The following is a 15,927-nucleotide window of genomic DNA, read 5'->3' as shown; positions in this document are numbered from 1 at the left end:
AAGTTACCATTCTAAATTTAAATACAATTATTAAGGGATGTGAACAACCTTTTCTGAGTACCCGGAGTAACAATCGAAATTATATACTACCGCATTACAATTAAGGGTTGTGATTACAAACTTTCCATCACATCGAATAAATATGTCCATTCGCGTCTTCGAAATAATAGCCGTGTTTTTTACACGCGTATACGTTTCGTTTGCGCGGGAAAAAAACGCCTATCCGCGCTTAGATAATGCTTAGGAGACCCTTCTAGCGGCTGTTGTTAAACAACTAGCTACAACAACAGGGTGTAGCGAAAAGCGGAGACACAACCCTCTGTTGTATTTCTGTGTATAACATATAGCTGAATCAGTTGTGATAAATAGTGGACGCGCATAGAATACACAGAATTAGTGCAGAGGGTGGATCATAGACACATATTTCAGTTACATCTGAGTATAATGCGTATTGAAATTTAATAGTACTAATTTTATACGTAGCAATTTCAGAGGGGTATTTAAAGTTTGTCGCTTAGCAGTCCATATAAAGTTTAAGCGTAAACGTATATAGATGAGAAAAAAACGCAGCTAATGTTTCAGCTACTAATCACATTTACAAAATCTGATGCCACCGTTCAGCAAAAAGAAAAGTGAGTAAATACTACAATTGTTACCAATTATTATCCACAAATGATAGGCATCTCCTCGGTCTTCATTTACTTAACAGGCATGCTCCGGGGTCTCATTGACCTTCCGCAGAAGAATCAATTGAAAAATCTATGCAAAGCTTATAATAGGTAAAGAGGTTGCTTAGCCTTTGTTGAGAGAGCCTCCAAAGGAAATTTTTATTGCCAACTTTTTTAAGCAAGAGACCGCATTACTCTGAAGACAATACTTTATTGTCAACTTTTCTAGGCAAGATGTCGCATACCCTGAAAATAAAACTTTATTGTCAACATTGACAGCTGAACAGACCACAATATTCCAAAGAGAATATGGAGAGGAGACTTCATAACTCCTTTGAGTATACTTTATTGTCAACTACCCCAAAAATTAATTGCCTCGCATGCGCGGTGAAACCACAGCCCCCGTGAGTCGCCAACTAGAGGCCCAATCCAAGGTCAGGAGATGCTAGCTGTATACAAGTATCAATGATACAATATATACTGATTACTTATTAATTAGCGCTTAACCGTTTAAACGATTATGGCCGTTCAACAAGTACGCTTCTTCGCTCTGCCAACTGGCGCCGATTGGCCACACCAATGGAGTTTAAATCGTTTCCCACCAGGTCCCTTCTAGCCAGCGTAGCCACTGCGTTTTAATTAGTTGGACTATGTTGATGTCTGCGTGAAGCTCGTACATCTCATAATTAAATCTTCTTCGGTACTCGCCATCGCCAACGTGTAAAGGTGCATAAATCTCAGATCCACTCCCAGATCCGCTTCATCAATATATACAGATAACAACTGCCTTTCCAGCTACCCACGGGTACAGTTTTTAATAACAACCGTGATATAGCCGCGTTCACATTGCTTTTTTTCGAGTAATACACCATTAATGGACTGGCTTACCTAACCCTAACCCGCAGGGGGAACTGATAAGGTAAAATCAGTTCCTTGACTTTCGGCTGCAGTGTTTCGCACAATACGCTAGATAAAAGCTTATACGCGGTATTAAGAAGGCGAATAATGCCGCAGTGTGGTCAAGCCCTTATATAATAAGCAATTCGCCTAAATGTAGGCAACATTACTTTAACTGAAGTTAAAACATATTTTTACATATCAGTCAGCACAGAATACGCCCGTAAGTGATATTTGGCAGTGCTTCTACTAATCTCTCTTTGAATATAAGCATTTTATAAAAGAAACAAAACATTTTTATATACTTTTGTGCGCTACTTAACATCAAAGAAAATTTATCGCTATTAGCATTATTAGCTGCATGCTATTCACTATTTTTCATACTTAGCAAGTGATGTGCGCTTAAGAATACGAAAAGATTTAAGAGTGAATTTAGATATATAAACTACAAATGAAAAGCAAGTGCATATCGTCTACTTTGTTTTTTTATTTTTAATGGGCTAAGGTTTTAGACCATAACTGACCTTTAATCCGTGCTTCAGAAATCTTGTGAGAATTTAAATTCAACTGGTTTTATTTTTTAAGTTTGCAAATGCCAAATTTCAGTATTTTTATTTATTAAAAAAAAATAAAATATTGTAAATAGAAACAGTGAAATAGGGTGGTGATGAAAAGAGAGGAAAAGTACATAGAGTAAGTAGGAGGAAAAAACAAAGAATTTATAAGCTGATAAAAAGAGATTTATACGCTAGGCTTGCTAACAAATTAAACCAATTTAAAAAGTGTAAGTCATTGCCGCTGGGCCTTCGAACTTTCAAAATAGATAACATGAAAATGCACAAACATCTCACAATGCTGTTATGCACTGAAAGAAAAAGAATGGTAAAATCAACCGAAACACGAGTTAATTCAGCCGAAATGTCTGTCAATTTTTATCCATCGCAACAAGTTGTTGAATCAACTGCGCACAAATCGTTGATTCGTAATTGACCGTTTTAGTAGTCAAATGAACAAAAAAATTTGTTGCGACAGCTTTGTACGAAAGTACCTATGTTGCCATAAACATACATACGTAAATATGTGAATACATATGTGAATACATAAATACATATGTATGTACGCACATGCTGGCACACATTACACATTATACACTTTATTATTTTGTTTTATTAAACGCACTTTCTTTCACCAAATTTAATTTTTTATAATTTATTTAATTTATAGTTTTGCACTTCGCTTTTCAAATAGAAATGAAAATAGTAGTCACGAAACTGATTCTCAATTCTTTCCGTTGCAGCTTAGCTCATTCTCAATTTCTTCTCTCGCATGTAGTTGCCACACTTGATTGTTTCGAACAAAACTTGTAGTATAAATGTTTGACATAACATTTTAAATAGAGAACTTGTAAGTTATAGAAAAGTAAAGAGTCAAATCGCAGGAAGGTGATTCACCACTGGAGTAACTTTACATGTAATTCGGCAAGTTTAATTTACGTAATACTTTAAGTTGAAACGATTCCAAAACAACTCAAACTTTTATGTTGTCGGAAACATCAACATTAAAAAAGGATTTATTATCTTATTAGATTCGTAAAAACTTGGACCAAATGGTACTAACTTTGGAAAAATCCTGTTCATTCAAACAAAACTTTTGCAACAAGAGGGAGCAATATTGCATTTCGCTTGGAGGAGAAGTTGCAAAATTCTACCCGATAAATAGGTGTACCGGTATATCATAAATTTTTGAGCAGTAAATTCAAAAAAGGGGTTTCCGTTTTGTATTGAAAAACTAGTTTCTTATTGTATTCCCATTTTGTGTGTTTTTTCGATTTGGTGGTTTTCTTATTTTGGTGTTTTTTTTTTACCAGGTGGCACCATCGTCATGAGTACAAAGTAGAGAGCGCAGGAAGCGTAAAATTCTCTATGAAATTTGCTCATGTATTGACTGTTGATCGCTGTTGAAATGACCAGTGAGATCAGTTATGTTAACAGAAAAATTAGTTAGATTGATTAGGAATCTGTCAATTTTACAAAAATTTTACTTAAGAGCGACAATTTATCATCTGTTGAAATGACTAAACTAATTTGTTCGCTTGACAAAGAACTCGGTCGAATTAACCATAATTCGATCAATTTGTCCGAATCTCCGTTAAGTCTAGAACAACAGAACCGGTTTGTTGATTTTACTAGCACCATTTCTTTCAGTGTGTGAAGTTTTCATTTTTCCATACCAAAATGGAATGTGTAATTTTGTTTTATTTGTTGTAGGTGTTTTGTGTGCATTCGAGTAGAGCTTTTGTGATTTTGGAACACATTTAAAAAACAGCAAACTCTTAAAAACTTTTTTAATTCAAATTTTCAGTAATATCAATTCTTGCAGAAATTCTTTAGTTGAGACTTACTTGCAATGAGCGTATCGTGTCTAATAATGCCTTTTTCTCTTCCAAAAGTATGGATATATCATCTTGAGCAGCTTTGAGATATGAACGTAGCACATCATTCTCTTGTTTACTTTTTTGTCTGCAAGCATAAAAATCATATTAAAATTTATTATTTACTTGGTTACAAAATCAAGTTTTTACCTAAAGCACTCGGTATTTTCTTTTGCATTTACTAATTGCCTGCGCAAATTGTCATTATCCATTTTGAGTTGTTGCATCACAAGCTGCATTGATAGTACTTCACGATCACGATCTCGTTCACGCGTTGTTAAAGTAGCAGTCGTAAATGGATAGTTAGCGGATGCTGCGTTGTTTAGACTAGTTTCTACAGAGAGGAAAATGGAAGTGTTTAATTTATTAAATAAAAAACAAGTAAAGGTGTCTAAGTTCGGGTGTAAACGAACAATATATACTCAGCGTGAGCTTGGACATTTCATTTCAGATAAATTACTTTTCTACATAACACGTGGTACCGCCCGTTTAAAAAAAACATTTCCTCTTACAATAAAACTTGATAAGTGAAATATCATTGATTCAAAACTATTGTTTGCTAAGTTATAGCTTATTATTCTAGTTTACTACCCTTTTAAACTTGTTTTATATCTAAGTTGCCGTGGTCTTTAACCGATCCTATTCATTTTTACCAAAAATATTTTCTACTATAGGGAAAATTTGTGTACCCAATTTTATTAAGATCCGTTAATTTTTCTTCGAGTTATGGTTGCCGAAACATAGAAAATTTCTTAGTCATAAAAGGGGCGGTGCCACACCCATTTTCAAAAATTTTAGTGCTTCCAATTTAATGTTATAATTCAATTTAGAAAGTAAAATTCTATTGATACAAAGCTCTTTTTCTCTAAGATATAGCTTATTATTTTCTTCTACGAACCTTTTATAAAAGTGGGCGTGGTCTTTAGCCGATCTCGGCCATTTTTTCTAGAAATGTCTCCTGCTATAGGGAAAATTTGTGTACCCAATATTATTACGATCCGTTAATTTTTCTTCGAGTTATGGCTCCTGAAACATAGAAAATTGCTTAGTCATAAAAGGGGCAGTGCCATGCCCATTTTTTTTTTTTTTAATTTAAAGTTTTTCCTATTTATTGTTATAAATCCACTTGGGAAATAATACCATTGATATAAAGCAATTTTTGGACAGATATAGCTTATTTTATTCGTCCACCCTTTTAAAAATCGTTTATATAAAAGTGGGTGTGGTCCTTAACCGATTTCGTTAATTTTTCTCCAAAGCATTCCTTATAGTAAAGGCAATCTCTCTGCCGTATTTAGTTACGATACGTTTAACGGTTTTTGATTTATGATTAATAATATTTGTAAAATTGATTTTATCACAAGTGGGCGGTGCCACGACCATTTTAAAATTTTATTTCAAATTTTTATGAAGAGTCTCAATATCAGTCGACATGTCAAATTTCAACATTCTAGGTGTATTATTTACTAAATTATCAGGTTTTTTGTGTTTTCCAAATGTTATATATATAAAACGTGGGCGTGGTTATCATCCGATTGCCCTCATTTTCAATACCAATCTATTCTGGGTACAGATAAGCTCGTGTACCAAATTTGGTGAAAATATCTCAATATTTACTCAAGTTATCATGTTAACGGACGGACGGACATGGCTCAATAAAATTTTTTTTTCGATACTGATGATTTTGATATCTGAAAGTCTATATCTGTCTCGATTCCTTTATCCCTGTACAGCACGCTGAGTATAAAAATAAAGAAGTAAACAGGAAGGAATGCTGGAAATGAGAGAGAGGGAAAATATATAGGAGAAGGAGAGAGAGATGGGAAAACAGTTAGAAGAGAAGGAAGAGAGATTAGGAGCTGAAGAAGGAGAGTTGGAGAAAAAGGTATAAGACGAAGAGGGGAAGTTTGACGGAGAGAGTGACAGGAAAAATATGAGGAGAGGGAGAGAAATAAGGAGAGATGAAAAGAGAGACAGAGTGAAAGAACAGGAAGAGACACACAGAAAGGAAAAATGCGGAGAGGAAAAGATAGATCAAGACAGATCGAGAGGGAGTACGAGAGGAAAGGACAAATCGAGAGGGATTGGGTGAAAGAGACGGAGAGAGGTACTTTTACGAGTGAAAGTATCCTGTTTAAAACAATTTACATCTGTGTTGTAGCTGCCGTTCAGAGCCGGCTAAAAACTCATAGGTTCCCTCCCGCCAATTTATAGGTAGAATTCAAAAAGAAAGCGGCACATTGTGGACCTAAGTCTTCTCAGAGGGTAGAAGAAAGCTGAGAAGAACTAATGCAACTAAAAATGTAAAGCAAATTTTTAATAAAAAATCGAGCGATTTTGTATTCCACTTTTGCGCATGCAGTAGCAGTGTCCAGGAGACAGGCTTTGCATATGATTTATCAAGCATGAAAGGCGTCGACACAATGGTCATAATAACTGGGCCTAGACTCTGCCGAGAAAACTTAAAGTATTTACCAAAAGGAAGGAAGTTGCTCTGTAACATAACTCCTGGTATATAATTGGTACACTATGAATACATTCAGTCTGAGGTCTTTATTGACCGGCCAGTTCAACGTACCCAGCCTGAGCTGGTGAGGATTACTTTGAAATAAGAACTCATTAAATTTAACGTATAACCAATCCTGCAGACGTTCCTTTTTATACTCAGTTGAGCAGAGCTCACAGAGTATATTAACTTTGAATGGATAACGGTTGGTTGTACAGGTATAAAGGAATCGAGATAGATATAGACTTCCATATATCAAAATCATCAGTATCGAAAAAAAATTCGATTGAGCCATGTCCGTCTGTCCGTCCGTCCGTCCGTCTGTCCGTTAACACGATAACTTGAGTAAATTTTGAGGTATCTTGATGAAATTTGGTATGTAGGTTCCTGGGCACTCATCTCAGATCGCTATTTAAAATGAACGGACAATAACCACGCCCACTTTTTCGATATCGAAAATTTCGAAAAATCGAAAAAGTGCGATAATTCATTACCAAATACGGATTAAGCGATGAAACTTGGTAGGTGAGTTGAACTCATGACGCAGAATAGAAAACTAGTAAAATTTTGGACAATGGGCGTGGCACCGCCCACTTTTAAAAGAAGGTAATTTAGAAGTTTTGCAAGCTGTAATTTGGCAGTCGTTGAAGATATCATGATGAAATTTGGCAGGAACGTTACTCTTATTACTATATGGCTGCTTAATAAAAATTAGCAAAATCGGAGAACGACCACGCCCACTTTTTAAAAAAAAATTTTTTTAAATTCAAATTTTAAAAGAAAAGTTAATATCTTTACAGTATATAAGTAAATTATGTCAACATTCAACTCCACTAATGATATGTTGCAACAAAATATAAAAATAAAAGAAAATTTCAAAATGGGCGTGGCTTCGCATTTTTCATTTAATTTGTCTAGGATACTTTTAATGCCATAAGTCGAACAAAAATTTACCAATCCTTGTGAAATTTGGTAGAGGCTTAGATTCTAGGACGATAACTGTTTTCTGTGAAAAAGGGCGAAATCGGTTGAAGCCACGCCCAGTTTTTATACACAGTCGACCGTCTGTCCTTCCACTCGGCCTTTAACACGATAACTTGAGCAAAAATCGATATATCTTTACTAAACTCAGTTCACGTACTTATCTGAACTCACTTTGTGTTGGTGTAAAAAATGGCCGTAATCCGACTATGACCACGCCCACTTCTTCGATATCGAAAATTACGAAAAATGAAAAAAATGCCATAATTATATACCAAATTCGAAAAAAGGGATGAAACATGGTAATTGTATTGGTCTATTGACGCAAAATATAACTTTAGAAAAAAAACTTGGTAAAATGGGTGTGACACCTACCATATTAAGTAGAAGAAAATGAAAAAGTTTTGCAGGGCGAAATCAAAAGCCCTTGGAATCTTGGAAGGAATACTGTTCGTGGTATTACATATATAAATAAATTAGCGGTACCCGACAGATGATGTTCTGGATCACCCTAGTCCACATTTTGGTCGATATCTCGAAAACGTCTTCACCAACGTCTTCGCCAACTTCCTCTTAAAATACTCTTTAATATCATATTTTAAGTATATTTCAATTGTATTTTTAATAGTTCGCTTATTTGTTTCCATTGTGCCTTATTCAGATAACTGTAAACACGGTCCTTCTATTCTCTTTTTTCCTTCAGTTTTGAATTGTGCATTGATATGTCTGTTAACAACGACGGATAAGGTGTTCGGGAGAATAGCTTAGCCATGATAAACATTCTTTGCAATCGTCATAAAGGCTTCAATATTGTGCACTTTAATGCTAGGAGTCTTAATCCAGAAAAAATTGATATTGTTAGATATGCATTTGAGTGTTCTGCGGTCGACGTAATTTGTGTAACTGAAACTTGGTTCTCAAGTCGCATTAATGACATGCACTTTTCCCTTGAAAATTATACAATGGTTCGTCATGATAGATGTAGTAAAAAAGGAGGCGGAATAGCTATTTACTGTAAAAATAATATTAATATGAAAGTATTATCCCGATCTGCGCCCTGTGCCGTAGAATATGTGTTTGTTGAGCTGTCTGACAGATTCTCCAAAGCCCTCCTGTCTTGCGTATACAATCCAAAAAGGGAATAAGTCTTGAGCCGTTCTTTGCCTCCCTATCTCCGCTTGTTGTTGATTACCAAAGTATAATCTTATGCGGTGATTTTAACGTTAATCTTCTTGTTCGTGAATCCAATACTTCTAGCTTGTTGAGCAATTTGTCTGTGTTTGGTCTCTCTGTAGTAAATTCATCCATTCCCACAAGGTATTCCAACATAAATAACCGAAGCTTATTGGAATATTTTATTGTCTCTGAACTTTCCTCTGTCTCTGCGTTTGACCAGTTTGCATTTATATCCGATCATGACTTAATATTCTGTACACTTGACATAAATCTTGGACAACGTGAGTCTGAAGTCACGTTCTCATTTAGGGACTTTCGAAACATTGACATGAACTTTTTGGCTATCGATGTTAGATCTGTGAACTGATCCAATTGTTGGTATTTTAGTAGTGTTAATGATAAGCTTGAGTTCCTAAATGAGAATCTGCTAAGTATTTTTAACAAGCATGTCCCCGAGCGATTTGGTAAGAAAAAATCATCGGTATCGCCCTGGTTCACGCCTAGAGTGTTGGCAGCAATCAAGGCACGTAACAAGGCTTTATCTAAATGGAAAGCAAACCCTTACCAGTCTAACTGGAATTCGTTCAAAGCCGCCAGGAACAGAGCAACTTCCGTTATCAGATGTGAAAAGCGTAATTTTTATGTTGCCAAGCTTGACCCCTCCCTGCCTCCAAATGTTTTATGGCGTAACCTTAAACGCCTTCGTGTATGTGGTAGGGACAATGATGAAGCTTACACACTAGATCCTGACCTGCTTAATGAAGCCTTTGTTATCTGCCCTACACCCGGCGCTCACCGTGCGTTTATCCCCCCGATAACGCCTGTTATTCCAGTAATACGTTTGAATTTGAAGCTGTATCGGACTTGGACGTCATAAAGTGTATATCAAAAATTAAATCGAATGCTACTGGTGTGGATGGGATTCCCATGAGATTTATAAAAATGGTGTTACCATTCATCATTGGAGCCGTAACTCATATTGTGAATCATTGCATTACTTCGTCTTGCTTCCCTAATCAATGGAAGATTGCATCAGTTCGACCCATTGCAAAGAAGAAGTATGCCGACATTCCTTCTGAGTTCCGTCCTATTAGTATACTACCTGCCCTGTCCAAAGCATTTGAGGCATTAATAGCCGAACAAATCTCAAACCACGTGCAGAGATATCAACTTCTGTCACCTTTGCAGTCTGGATTTAGGGCTAATCATGGATGTGCAACAGCTATGCTTAAGATCCTCGACGATATTCGTAGTCACTTCGATGAAAACTTACTAACGTTGCTGTGTCTGCTTGACTTTTCCAAGGCATTTGACTCAGTTGACCACGATTTGCTCTGCGCTAAGCTGAAGTCCTACTTTGGTTTTAGTTACAATTCATTAGCGTTAATTAAAAGTTATTTAGCCAACCGATACAAACGGGTAATTATGGGGTACCAAATGTCACGACTTAGTGCAGTAGTCTGCGGTGTGCCTCAGGGGTCAATTTTTGGGCCGTTGCTGTTTAGCTTATTTATCAACGACATTTTTACAGTCTGTAAATTTTTTACTATGCACGCTTATGCAGACCATGTTCAGCTTTACCTTTCTAGTCGTATTGATGACGTCGATGATCTCTGTTCTAAACTTAACGCTGACATCTCAGAAATTTTCCATTGGGCTAATCACAACGGGCTTCGTCTTAACGCAAATAAAACTTACGTCTTACCTATATCAAAGAAACAGTTGGCTGAGACGGGTATTCCACCGATGTATTGGTACCGACCAAATTAAACTGGTGAGTAAAATTACAAACCTTGGCTTTGTAGTCAACTCCAGTTTGACTTGTGTTGACCACATTAACCAGGCTATAGGAAGGGTGTATGGCGCACTGCGAAATCTGAGGCTATCGGCGATGTTTACTCCTCGTAACATCCGCCATAAATTGGCTATCCAATTTATTTTACCTTATTTGACATCTTCCGAGTTGATATAGAATCAGCTAGACTGGCACTCGGCTTATCGGTTAGACGTGGCCTTTAACCATATAATACGCTATGTGTATGGGCTTTCGAAGTTCGACCACATATCCCGTTGGAAATCTAGCCTTCTGGGATGTCAAATATCCGACTATCTCAAAGCCAGGAGCTGCATTTTCCTTTTCCGACTCGTGCTCACTAAGACGCCCCTATATCTTTATTATAAGCTTTCTTTCACAAGATCCGCTCGTTCAAACGACCTTATAGTACCCACATTTAAATCTGTTGCGTCGACTGACTATTCTTCGTGAACACTATACGTACCTGGAATTCTATTCCCAATGCTATAAGAAATAGTATAAGTAGGAGCAACTATAAGAATGTTATCTATGACTATTTTTCTGATAATAGTATGTAGACTGGCCGTGTATTTGATCACGATACTAGAATAAATTACAAATTCCAAATTAGGTTTTATGGATAGGCTTACAATATATATATATATATATATATATATATATATATATCTGTTTATATCAGCATCATGTAACTGTTTATTTTCTTTTTGTACTACTACTTATAACTATCTTTCCTTTCATGTTGTACTATAAAAGACCTCAAATCTTATTGTACTAATAATTTTGATCATTAAATAAATACATACATACATACATACAATACCTTCCATTTGATACATATGTCATACAAACACATTCCAGGGTTACCCTAGGTTCTTTTTACAACATGGTGATTTTCCCTTACTTTGTCTCCACAGCTCTCAACTGAGTATGTAAAGTTCGGTTACACCCGAACTTAGCCTTCGTTACTTGTTTTGTTTTGTGTTGATCTTAAATTTCTGTATATGGTTATGGTCTTTTTCTAGAAATGGTCATAAGGCCATACGAAAATACCCTAAACGGCCATACAGTCAAATTAAAAAATGTCTCAGTGGATTTTACAGATATTTGAAGGGGTCCTTACGGCTGTTGACCTTATGTCACCCCACTAAAACTTCCACTTTCGCTAGGTAAGACCTCTTTGATGGTTTGAACGTTTTGAGGCGCTTACATTATTCTCTTCAAACTATTTTCTCACTCACCTATCGGTTGAATGTTGACAATACCATTCTTATCACGATGTATACGCATACGGCCGATGGCCAAACGTATTGGCACTGGACCCGGTGAGGTAATATTAACAGGTGGACGATCTTCTATTAAATTTAATTTTACATTCTCCACGTGCACCTGTAAGGCAAATAAAAAATTTATTGGTATCTTTCTTAAAATTTTGGATTTTTTCTCGTTTTAAACTTACGGTGACAGGTAAGGGTGTAGTGATTATTTCATCCTCAGCCAAATCACCCAATCCTATTACGGTGCTCATAGACAAATCCAAATTAACATCTCTCACACGTACCTCGGCGTGATGTGTGATCCAACTGGAAGAAGAATACAAGAAAAGTAAAAGTTAAGGGGTATTGGCTAGGCTTGCTTTTTGATTTATGTGTTTTTCTAAAATTATGTATCTCAAATTTTTTCATCAGACAATGGAGACGAGAGCAGCATGCTCGAACAACTTCTGCCATTTACCAAAGCAGTTCTCAACAAGAAACTTAAAGAACAATAAAATTTCAGTATAAAAACTGATTGCAATTTTCCTAAAAACTTCTACTGCCTTCACCAGCCAACCGCACGAGCGTAGAAGCAGCACAGCAGATTATCTATGAGTTCGTAGCCTCATATATCAGACCTAAAAGGGCCGCCAAAGTCACATGCTAAGCAGCACATGGATCAAATCTCAGCGTTCAGCCATATTGATCCTTATTCGTAATCTAGCTGGCAGGAGAAAACCGGGTTGATACTCATAACAAAAATATATACCGCAAAAATTAGTTTTAACCTTCTCCGGAACTAAAGCCACAAAGAATGCAGTGACTTAGTTTGTCGTAAGATTACGCTGCCGACTACCATATTAGTTGAAAACTCAGCGAGGACACAAAAATCTGCCTGTTGCGAACAACGGAGGATCAATAGACAGTAAACGGAAACTGCTGAAGGACATTACCATATACATACTACCGAATAACTCCACTGTCGGCAGGCACACTTAAGATGAAGAGCCATTAAAAACTCACAACATCCCTTCGGTGCGTGATACACTTTATTAAGACCAGACTAACGATATTAGAGAGATATTAGAGTGAAAGACCATAAGGATCAAGAGAACATGAAAGTCGTTAGAAAAAAAAGCGGGAAAAAACGTTTAGAGAGAGGCGAATGTGAAAAAGGAGAATGTGAAAAAAAAGATATTGTAACGAATCACTCCAATATTAAGTGTTGCAAACTGGGCTTTATTTAGATTACTTTGGGAGTAGTACTTCACAATTAAACTTCACAACCAATAGCGTGCTTAAATCAAAACTGATTCGTTATTACTCAGTTTGCGCTGCTTTTATACTCTCTATTGCCTCCTCCGATATTTCTCCAAAGGTCTAGACGTTTCACCTTCTAGAACTCTTGCATAGTGATGCTAAAGTAAAGTACGCTTTCGAGGTTTAGTACTGCGTTACCCAAATTCTCTTTGGATAGAATGGACAAGGTGGAAGACTCGACATGGTTGCAGATGAATGCAATGGTAAACGTACCTGCGATTATGCCGTGTAACTCAGAGTGGTGTTGACTTACTGCGTGGAGGCCGAGGATGGTGCAATAGCGCGAGTAGTGCCAACCACTAGAGTAGTACAAACTAAACTTAGCTGGCTGCACTTGAACTCAATGCCACAAGGATTTCACTTGCAAATGAAGCGAGCGCGAGGTTCAGCGAAATAGCTAAAGCTACATGGAAATCAATTTATCTGGTTTAAAAGCTAAATTACCATGAATCGGCAAATACTCAATGGTACAGGTAGCGCCACTTGGGAATATTTTTATTTATTTTATTGGAAATTATTATTTTTTGAGCTTTTTTCATAGCAGATTAGCACCGCGCGATTTCCCTAACAGAATATCTTAATACCGGTCATGGCGGCAGTTTCATTGTTTTAGCGTCAACACCCAACGTTAACCCGCGAATGCCGCAAGCTCGACCAAAAAAATCGGAATAAATAGGGATGGCAATTCGTTTTCGAAAAAATTCCAATAAATTTTAAAATTCAAGTTTTTTATTCGAAGCTCTCTGAACTTTTTTGACTATGCAATTTTGTACCCTAATCAATTTTAGTCTAACAAAGTAGAAGCTATTAAAAATAAATATATGTAAGGCGCGATAACCTCCAAAGAGATTTTAGGCCGAGCTTCTCTTCCAATTTGCGTCGTGCTCCTTTTTAATTTCTCCTACAAATTGGCGGGACGGGACCTACTCCTTTGACGCCGACTCCGAACGGCATCTGCAAGGCAGATGAGTTTTCACTGAGTGCTTTTCATGGCAGAAATACACTCGGAGCGCTTGCAAAACACTGCCGAGGGGCGACCCCGCTTAGAAAAATTTTCTTCTAATTGAAAAACCTTATTTCTAAAATTTTGATGTTGCTTTGCCCGGGGTGTGAACCCAGGGCATACGGTGTCGTAGGCGGAGCATGCTACCATAACACCACGGCGGCCGCCATTTTATAGATTTGGTTTGCATAATTTCAGTTGCGAAATTTGTTTTTTACGAAAAGTTTTTTTCTTAAAATACCGAAAATAAAAAAGTTTAATTGACGAAGTTTGAGAAAAATCCCACTGATATTTTTCTGTTCGCTGCTGTACGTACCAACATCACAAGGTACAGACACACATGAACGAAAAGTTATCTAACTAGATTTGACAGCTTCGAAACAAGCAATTCCAACCATCGCTATACAAAGCATTTTCTCCACTTCTATTTATTCCAAAACCTATTTCGAAAAATTTGCAAGTGTCAAGTTTAAGGGCCAGTTAAACTTCCTTAACCCTAACGCCATAGTCGTAACCATATTTTTACTTATCCATATCAAATTGGCATCAATTATTGGTGCCTTAACCTAAAAATCGTGAAAATTTCATAAAAATGAAGAAAACGCAAAAATTAACATATACCATAAAAAATTAGCCTCTTAGTCAAAACGTACCCAAAACAATATATAAAATCTACAAAACTTAATAAATTCGCCAACTCAAACATTTTTAGGTTATGGATATGGCGAAAAACCAAAACTCAAATAGTTGGCTATGGTATGGTTATGGCGTTAGCGCTATGGTATGGCACCATTAATCAATTACATTGATTTCGATAAGGTTGGTTCGATCAGCTGTTTTATCTGGTTATGGATTGGCCCTTTAACCTTACGTTAAGTTCCCTTGATGAAATAAAAATTGAGCTATATGTATATAGAATTTTTTTAGAGACATTTACGAAATTAACACATTTTTAACTCACCTTTGTATAGTCTTCTTGTCAGTAACATTTATATGGACTTTTGGTGGATTTAACGTTTCCTCTAAACGCAAACGTATACATGGTGGTAACTCTGGATTGTACGGCGCCAAATTCCAAGCTTTACAACGTGCACCAAATTTGTTCTAAATATTTTTTGGATATTTAGTGAGGTAGTAGAGATTGCATGTAAAAAAATAGAGCACCACATATTATGTTTAAAGTATAATTTAAAAAATATGTATATAGCATAGCGTTTTCTATAAAATACAACAACATGAAGGCAAAGCTATAGGAAATATAGCCAAAGCGAGAGCTTAATACAATATTAACAAAATTAAACTAATAGTAGATACGAGTAGTTTGTTTTGGAGTATTCATTTGTTTGGAGTATTCCCCCTATTAGGGGAGTTCAGGATTTTGTGCATCATTACATTTGCAAACTGGTTTATTATATATGCACAATACACTAACAAAATACACGATTATCCATTTGCAACGCTATTGCAAATATGCAACATCGAAAACCGTAGTATTGTTTTTTCAACTCGGAATAGCAATTGAACAACTGTCAATACAAAGGAAAATGTGAAGAGAAACATTTCCAAATAAAAAAGGTGTTCATGATACGTGGCTTACATTTGCTACAGCGTTACGTTTACAATATAAAATGCACAAAAATCTGAACTGCGTTAATGATTAGAAAAAAAAAAAAAAAAATTAAAATAGATATTTGTTTTTTACAATTCATTTCTACTTTCATCGGTGCATTCAGAAATTGCATGCAGTGCAAAGAAGCTTTTAGCATTATGCATGTATGTGTGTATGTATAGCTCATGAGCTGTATGTGTAGTTGTATATCAAGTGCTAGTTTGTATTTTTAATGAGTTATAGAAATATGATCATGAATTAGCCAAT

General features: G+C 36.2%; 1 protein-coding gene across 2 annotated transcripts in view; it reads right to left on the bottom strand.

Annotated features, from left to right (window-relative positions):
* The window catches only part of LOC137240725 (bridge-like lipid transfer protein family member 3B), a 151,094-nt gene that overhangs the window by 21,422 nt on the left and 113,745 nt on the right, over positions 1-15,927 (bottom strand). For both annotated transcript variants that reach the window (XM_067767349.1, XM_067767348.1), the window contains exons 18-22: positions 15,013-15,155; positions 11,932-12,055; positions 11,714-11,861; positions 4,147-4,330; positions 3,967-4,084 (exon numbers count right to left, since the gene is read on the bottom strand). In XM_067767349.1, the coding sequence (XP_067623450.1) occupies positions 3,967-4,084; positions 4,147-4,330; positions 11,714-11,861; positions 11,932-12,055; positions 15,013-15,155 (717 nt within the window). The remainder of the gene's footprint in view (positions 1-3,966; positions 4,085-4,146; positions 4,331-11,713; positions 11,862-11,931; positions 12,056-15,012; positions 15,156-15,927) is intronic.

The sequence above is a fragment of the Eurosta solidaginis genome, chromosome 2, assembly GCF_040869045.1.
Source record: "Eurosta solidaginis isolate ZX-2024a chromosome 2, ASM4086904v1, whole genome shotgun sequence".
NCBI lineage: Eukaryota > Metazoa > Arthropoda > Insecta > Diptera > Tephritidae > Eurosta > Eurosta solidaginis.
This window is presented reverse-complemented; position numbering and strand designations above follow the sequence as displayed.